The sequence below is a fragment of the Pyxicephalus adspersus genome, chromosome 12 (genome assembly GCF_032062135.1).
Source record: "Pyxicephalus adspersus chromosome 12, UCB_Pads_2.0, whole genome shotgun sequence".
NCBI classification, from domain to species: Eukaryota; Metazoa; Chordata; class Amphibia; order Anura; family Pyxicephalidae; genus Pyxicephalus; species Pyxicephalus adspersus.
In genome coordinates this window covers 2,891,692-2,900,407 of record NC_092869.1, presented here as the reverse complement: position 1 = coordinate 2,900,407, position 8,716 = coordinate 2,891,692, and the positions used below count along the sequence as shown (strand labels likewise).

Below are 8,716 nucleotides of genomic sequence, written 5' to 3'. Positions count from 1 at the left end.
TGGTACAGGAATGGTGAGCAGGGAGCAATATATGGCCAGCACTGATAGATTTCGTTTTGTATCTTTCATTAATAATTTTTTTTTTTAAATTGTAGACCTGTAACTTACAGAAATATGTCCGAATAGGGGTCTAGTAGATATAATGAATATAAAAAATATAAATGAATATAAAAAATGTTTGAAACACACAATCATGTAAAAAAAAAATACTTTTAATAAAATTAAAGGAAAAACACAAAATTCAGCTTAAACAAGAATACATAAATAAATGAAAAATACTGAAAATGCGATAATTCAGCACAAAAACTCCCATACATGTTATGTCCCCTTTCCCCTCCCCCACCCTTTCCAAGGACCCCCACATGGCCTACCTCGCAGATCCACTCCCTGGAATCCTGCCTCCAGCCCTGGGCCCCGCACCACCGCCGGTTCCTGGCCTGCATCTTCGTCTCCCGACATGGAGATTCCCTGATGATGCTTTCCGACGCTTCCACCAGGGCCCCAGATTGTGCAAGGCCCCAGCTTCAGGTGAGACCTCACCACGAGGCATCTTCTTTGCTGCATTAGTTTGGGAGCTGCGCCCTCTGGGGGCCGCAGCCCCCCTCGTGGTCCCTCTTTGCTGGGTCCTTGCAGAACGCAGGGGCCCAGCTTCAGGTGAGGCCTCCCCTTTTAAGGCCTCACCTGCTTGAGAGAGGGGTCTGCGCTCCCTGGCAGCCGCAGCCCCCTCTCCAGAGCTCCCCAGACAAAGCGGATTCCTACCTGACCTCTGCCTGGCTTGGACCCTGCTTTGTCCAGCTTGCAAGTCAGAAGGGTCCCTCTGGGGGCTCCCACACTGGCGCTGAGCTCTCAAAAACGGTTCTGGGTTCAGGCGCACCAGGGGCCTATGCCTCCGAGGCCGCAGCCCCCCGAATCTATCTATTTGGGGACCACTAGCAGCCCCCCTAAAGCTTCTGCCACCCTATCCTGCAACCAGGCCTCACTGTGAGAGGCCACTGCAGCCCTAAGCTGCATGATCAGCATGTCTGAGGACGCCATGCTGTTGTCACCTACCTAAAATTTTCTTACGCAAATTCTGTCCCTCCCTTCTGGTGCCCCCTCTACTTAAACCCTCTACACTCCTCCCCTCTACTTCTGACCCATCCTATCACTACTCCCCCCCTCTCTCTCCTCACTTATCATTACCCTTAACACTCAGGCAGTCATGCAGGCCCTGCTCACAGTCCCCTGCTGCAGTCCTCCCTTCCCACGGACTGCTTCTGTTGCTGGTTTTGCTTTCTGCAAATAATCAAACAAAGCAGTAACTATTCGTCCTAGAGTATATTTTATAATCTATATCCAGACCCCCCTACATTTTTATCTCAGAGCCACACCTCCTATCCTTCCATTTTTATTTACTTTTTATATTTTTTATATTTTTACTTTCACTCGGTAAGTAATATGATTTATAATGTAATGAAAAACAGTACTTCAAAAACAAGCAAAACTAAAATTATATATATTAAAAATTACTAAAAAGTACAAGTACACAAACTTTTACTTTTAAATGTACTTTTTACCCCTGGTTATAACACAAAAAGTCAGCAGGTCTCCAAAGGCTCCAATAGATTATAAACTGTGTTACTGAATTTCTGCATGCTAATTGCAATACAACAAAATAATAGTATTAGGTGTCCTTGACTGCCCCTCCAAAGCAATATTGATAACAATTATATTCAGGGGCATTGTGATTAACTTGGTAAAAGTTTTCCTCTGGCTCTGAAAGGAAATGATTTACAGAAAATTGGCATATACTGTTTTTATTCATTTATTTACTGGAAATATAATCACACAAGTTCCCCTATTCCCTGCGGTCTTGGTGACAATATCATTTTCAGGGGTTTAGCAAGTAACTTGGCAGCCATATACTTTAAATTATTTCCATGGAATATGCAGCTGGGATATTGATTTTGCTCTGTATCCAAAAACAAAATGCCCCTTAAAGGGGAAAAAAGACTTCAAATGACCAGGCAAGATTTGGTGGTCAAGATTTAACCAAGCAAATGTTTAGGTTTTATTAGGTAATAATTGTGGATGAAAATGCAATGCAAATTCTGTCAGATCCTAAGGCTATGTTCACACCTGTGTGAGCAAAACCCAGCGTTTACTGCTTCCAACTGTCTACTCTTTAAAGCCAGGTGTCTGGGGAGGATTTTGGGCTAAAATGCTTTCTGTTACAGGTGCCTGTACAGGTATAAAAGCTTAAACAGACATTTTTGGGAGTTTCCAAAGGCTGGTGACAGTAAAGGGAATGATATGACTGCTCTTTACTTCCTCTACTTATTCCCAGGGAGTTGGTGGGCAGACATCTGGTGACCCACTTATTAAAAGGGGCTTCCACATATCAAGCCCCCCACACCCAGACCAACATGACACCAAGCCCTGGCATGCAAATGCACCTGGTTGCCTTTATAAACACATGTGGGTTACCAATGCACCTGGATGCTCTTTGTTTCTTATCTGAATTACAATGCACCTGGATGCTTTTTGTTTTGTTTTTTTCTTCTTGCCTACCAATGAACCTGGCTGCCCTTTGTTCCTCATCCAGCCTACCAATGCACCTGGCTGTCCTTTGTTCTCCATCTGGGCTACCAATGCACCTAGCTGTCTGATGTTCCTCATCTGAGCTACACATTCACCTGGCTGCTTTTTTCTCCCCATCTGGGCTACCAATGCACCTGGCTGGCTTTGGAGCAAAACTTGTATATCTGTCTCCAAATATTCCTTGCTACCACATCAAAGGACTAAGTTTAATATATATTTATATATATATATATATATATATATATATACATAGTTCTCCCCAGAGGTTTTTAGCCGGTTGCTCCGCCCGGCTGATTTGAATCCCCCGCCCAGCTCTCGGCGGCTCTCATCCTCGGATGCACGGATCTCAGGCTGCTCCGTGCCATCCGTTCAGAGGATTGCTGCTGGAGAGATGAGCACACAGCTCAGCCTTCATGTGAAGGGGACACAGGCAGCCACGCCCCCATCTCATAGCACAGAGCTCGGATTACTGTTTAAAAAAAAATGAAATGTATCCAGTGTGTAAAGTGTGCATATCATTCTGCATCCTCACAGCTCTGTATACAAACCTCTATATCTCCTAATATGTATGTCACAATGACCTGTAATTTTCAGAGTGTACAGGGGACCCTCATAGATAGTAGTTACTACAATTTCAGCCCCCCAGGTTCAAAGAATTTCAAGATATGGGGGTCACAAATGGGTTGTGAAGTTTGGGGTTGCTGTTTCAGGGGAAAGTACAACTAGGAGTCCCAAATTGAAAGTGGGGACCCCAAGTGCAAATTGGGGACCCCCAGAGCCATAAACATAGCAAGGAACATTGGGGAGGGGCCCCTTAATATATACCTTCCTGTTACAAATCTATACCTATGAGACTACTGTCTGCTTCTCTTCTTTGTACCCCAAATTCTCTGAGGGTGGGGGGTACAAAACTGAAAAGTGCAAGTGCAAGTGTCGGGCACATTCTCCCCTTACAATCTCATTACTACAGCATCATTAGAACATAAAACACTCTGCCCAATAAAATGGGCCTCCCTGCCCTGATACACATTCCTGTCCACTTATCTAACATTCTGAACTTCAATTCATGTGGAGACGTAAGAAACCAAAAATATAGGTACAAGTGGGGAACATCTGTGACTAACATCCCCTAAAACTTCATCACTATGGCATCATTATAAGGTTAACTCGGCCCACTAAACTTTATTGAGGTTGAGGTGTTGGAAGGTTACAGTCATGTGTAACAAGGAAGTTTTTTTATGTTGTAATGATGCCATGGTGATGAAAGGTGATCGCCACACGTCTCCCACTTCCACCTATATTTCTGTTTCTCTGCACCTCTTAATTCTGGAGAAATTGGGGTTTGAGGTAAGATGCAGACAGATATATGTAACAGAGCAGCAAACTTTGCTAGGTAGAGATTTATGTTCTCATAATGCCAAAGTAATAACATTTTAAATGTTTAGCCACAAGTGTCCCCCACTTCCACCTACAGTTTCAGTTTCATATGCCTCCACATGTACCTTAAAAATATCAAGTTATTACAACGAACGGTTTAGGAGATCTGAAGGTTTGAACACAGAGAGTTGTTAGGTTGCAGAATATGACAAGCAGCTTTTACACTCACATAGCGATCACACTGCGCTGCCGATGATATTTGTGTCACATATCCTGAGCTCTGAACTGCTCCTTGTGTGCATGCACCTTCAGAGGATTTCTTATAATGTAAAAAAAAAAAAAAAAAGTGTTCAATCCAATGTATGCGCAGTGCAAAGCAGCATTGGATGTACAAGTGAGGATCAGAGAAAACGTGGAAGCTGGGCCAGCATGAGCCTGCTGGGCTAATTTTGTAAAAGAATCAAGTGGAAAAAAAAGTGTTTTCACAAAAGAAGTTCACTTTAACTAAATATAGACACAGGAACACATCTGAAGTTAGGCTGAATTCACACCAGCAGTAAGGTTACATTTGTCCATTCCTCATGCCAGGAACCACTGCTGCTTAAAAAACTTCTAGCTCTGAAAAAGCCCCGCACTTACCGCCTGGTACCAATCCTAGGGCCCAGCACTTACCTCCTGGTACCAATCCTAGGTGCTTAGCACTTACCGCCTGGTACCAATCCTAGGCGCCTAGCACTTACCGCCTGGTACCAATCCTAGGGGCCCAGCACTTATGGCCTGTAACCAATCCTAGGTGCCTAGCAGTTGCCAGAAGTCACTCAGAAGGGGAAAATGTTTTTTGCTGCTAATATGAGCTAAGCCTCACTTGTTACACCACATTCATTATACTATTACACTACTACAAAGGAATAGGGAAGACCACACTGATACAGAAGTTTGTCTATGACTGGGTGATGGGAAAACTCTACCAGAGATTTGCTTTTGTCTTCTCCTTCAGATTCCGGGATCTTAATAGACTGGGAAAGGTCAGCTTGGAGGAAATGATTCTTCAACAATATCCATATCTGGAGAGTCAGATTGTAAATATTCTACAAGATCCGGAGAGACTTCTGTTTATATTTGATGGATTAGATGAAAGCAGTCACCAAATGGATTTCAAATCAAGTAAACTGACCCATCCAAAACAGAGAACACATTTTGGTGAGATTGTGGTTAGTTTGGTAAGGCAGAGTCTTCTTAAGGGTTGCTCTGTACTGATAACCAGCCGCCCAACCAGACTGGCATCAGTTGATACCGGTGTTTTCCAGAGAATAGCTGACATCATGGGATTTCTCCATGAAGACAGACTGATGTTCTTTAAAAATGTATTTGAAAATGAAGAACTATCAGAAAAGGCTTTTCATTATGTGCAGGAGAATGACACGCTGTACACTTTCTGTTACATACCATCATACTGCTGGATTGTCTGTACAGTGTTATCAATGTGCTTCAAAGCCCAACCAACCAACACTGATCAGCTGATGGAATCATTGCCCAAAACTGTAACACACCTCTTTGTGACTTTTGTCGCCAACATTCTGACCAATCACAACCAGAATACAGGAGATAGTCACACTGCCCGGGAACTGCTGAGATCTATTGGATGGATGGCAGAATATGGAGTCATGAATCACATCATTGTGTTTGATGAGCGTTATCTGAAGTCATTCAGTGTAGGAAATGATACACATCTCTTTTCAAGTTTTATAATGGAATCTGGTCAGCCATCTAATGTGGATTACAACTTCTTACATCTCACTCTTCAGGAGTTTTTTGCTGCTTTAGCTCATTTTATAGATTATAATGCCGACAGATTACAGAAAACACTTCATGCTGCTGCATCTTACAATGATGACCGTGCTGAAATATTGCTTCGTTTCCTCTGTGGTCTGTCAGACTCTTCTACTAGATTCCTGTTAAAGTCTCATGTTGGAGAATTGTCTGTTCAGGCTGCAGGAGATGTCGTTACTTGGATCCAGCATAAAATCACAGAAGAACAAAGATCTGACAAGAGAAACCTTCTTAATGCATTCTACTATCTCCATGAGAGCAGGAATAAGGCCCTGGTGTCACAATGTATTGGATCAAACAATATTGACCTTTCAGGAATCTCCCTCAGCCCTCTGGATTGCTCTGTGCTGTCTTCTGTCCTTCAGTCCTGCACAGAGTCAGAAGAAGTAAAACTCAATTCATGTCATATTCGGGATGAAGGATTGAGGAAATTTATACCAGCTTTACACTCCATGAAGAGATTGGGGTAAGCAAAGGAAGAGATTAGTAGCACCCCCCCCCCCACATGTTTTAGGTACTATAGTGCTGTGCTCCTAATTAATGTTTTGTTAAACTGAACTGTGGATTTGTATCGATATATTGTGGTGAATTTACATCCAAATCCAGTTTAGGTAGGAGTTTACTAGATACACACATGTAGAGAACACAAGTCTGGTAAGAACATTGACTAGAATAGTCTAAGAGATTTGAGCGGTGTCTCCAATATTAATAGTATAAGAATATCTGAATAAAATAACTGGCCAGGGTAGAGGTGGTTTATAACAAAAGAGAAGATGCTATAACCAATCAGACAGAGATACCCATCAGCACAATATTAGTTACAGACATTGGAAAAGTAGGACACTCACAGGTTTAACCGATGGAATTTTTCTTTTTTACAAAGTTCTTGAAAATTGTGTGTAAAACTTTGTGTCCTGAAGTAACAGACATTCATTGGTGCAGAGGAGGGGAGTTATCTCCAGAAATGTCTGACAATTCTCTCTGCAGCACTACAAGTCCCAGAACAACAAACCTACAAATATAATGCAGCACACAGAATACAAGCAAGGACTAAGATAAACAATGTTATATACCCATACCGACCCCCTTCAGTTTTTCTTTCCAGCACACACACAGATTTACATACAGTAAACAATTAACATTACTTCAGATAATATTACATTTTATTTCTTTGTTTAGAATCTAGGATTGTGGCAGTACATTATGGTATTGCACAGTGCACTGAGTGTATTCTGACAAGAGGAGAGATTTTTATAGCAGTGTTCAACATTGAGGGTTTCACTATTTCTACTTAGAGCATTCAGAGATTCAGTTCACACATTTTCTAATGTTTGACAAGTAAAAAAAAACATAAACATGGACAAAGAAATAAAGACTAATAACAGAACAATATCTGAATAAAAGCAACAGTGTGAAAAAAAACAGAATAAAATTGAAATAACACAAGTGAAAATTGGATTGCCTTGATCCAGCTTGCTGGTACAAAGTTCAGCTGGTATTCAGAGTCACTGGGCTCTCTAGCGCTGCCGTTGTCCCTAGCAACAAAGATGGTATCAGTGAGAGCTCCCTCTGCTGGGCTTACCAGGCTTTTAATATGCCAATACACAGAAGAGGGACTAATAGAACAATCCAATGACAGCAAGGTGTATTCACACAGATTAGGATGCTCTGGGGACACACTGGGGATGCTCCTATTATATCCAGATTCATAGTTCCATAAATTTAAATTTTATGACCTGCCAACCACCAGATTATCAATTATCTCAGAGTCCAACGCAATCTTATTCTTGGATCTTATCACACAAGTTTGAAATCATCTCAAAATGATAAATTAAATACATTTAAGCTTGTTTTTTTACCCCGAGCCACACTTAGGGTTACCGATTTATTCTGATATTCCATTTAGTCTTGTAACTAGTAAAATTGTGTAATTTATTATTTTATTCATGTATTTAAACTAAGAAATTACTACAGACTTTTGTGGATCTGGACCCTCAAGCACCTGTGTAGAGGGCCCCTGCTATAGACTTTAAAAACTGTATGCTAATAAATATAGTAAAAGAAAAGGTAAAAAACCATTAAATGTGTATGATCATAACCCCATGGATTCACTGGCTTCAATCACCATTAAGAACAAGGTGTACTAGTGATCTCACTTGTTCTCTCTCTTCGCTTGTATGTAATCTGAAAAGAAGGGGAAAGGGTAATTCAGAGGCTGGGAGAACTCTAAGGGGGGAAAGGGATTTGTGTACATCAATAACTGAGACATTTTGAACATGCACATTCTGAGACATTCTGCCTTATCTGGAGATTAAACTACTCTTCCTCCAGACACAAAGAGTCCCCTCTTGTCCTTTCTAATGATCTCAAAGTGAATAATTGGGAAGAGAGTTCTCTTATATAGACCATTTATAATGCAGTCAAGTTATACATTATAAAAATATATATAAATTATATAAAGATTTCTTTGCATTGAATCCAATACAAAATTATTTGAATTTACCGCCGCTCCTCCAGCCTGCTCCAACGAATGCACCGGAGATCGTCTTTGCACACGCTGGGAGAAGATCGAAGGAAGAAGACAAGTCCAGAGGAGCTGCAGGGACCAGCTGGGCCCCTGGGGATGACAACAGAACAAGGTAAGTATTTTTTTTTATGTTTTTAGTGACTCCGAGTGTATTACTGCTGGGGGGGTTAAAACAATGACTCATTCTGACACCTAGTGATTAATCATCAAAATTGCACAGCTGTCACATTAGAAAATTAATGAATAACCCATAACCAATAAAAGGATATTATGTACAGGTCTAGAGTGAATTGAGATGGAAATATTTATCAAGAGAGTGCATAAACAGCTGAGACTTTCTGAACTTCCATAGTTGTCACCATTATCCACAATTTTAGTCAACTTTACACCACCACTTGAAGT

At 41.3% G+C, this 8,716-nt stretch overlaps 1 protein-coding gene across 1 annotated transcript; it reads left to right on the top strand.

Annotated features, from left to right (window-relative positions):
• The first annotated feature begins 362 nt into the window (after positions 1 to 362).
• LOC140342475 (NACHT, LRR and PYD domains-containing protein 1 homolog) lies at positions 363 to 6,257 on the top strand. Its single transcript, XM_072428672.1, has 2 exons — positions 363 to 654; positions 4,864 to 6,257. The coding sequence occupies exons 1-2, from the start codon at positions 363 to 365 to the stop codon at positions 6,255 to 6,257; spliced, it is 1,686 nt and encodes a 561-aa protein (XP_072284773.1).
• Positions 6,258 to 8,716: the final 2,459 nt, after the last annotated feature.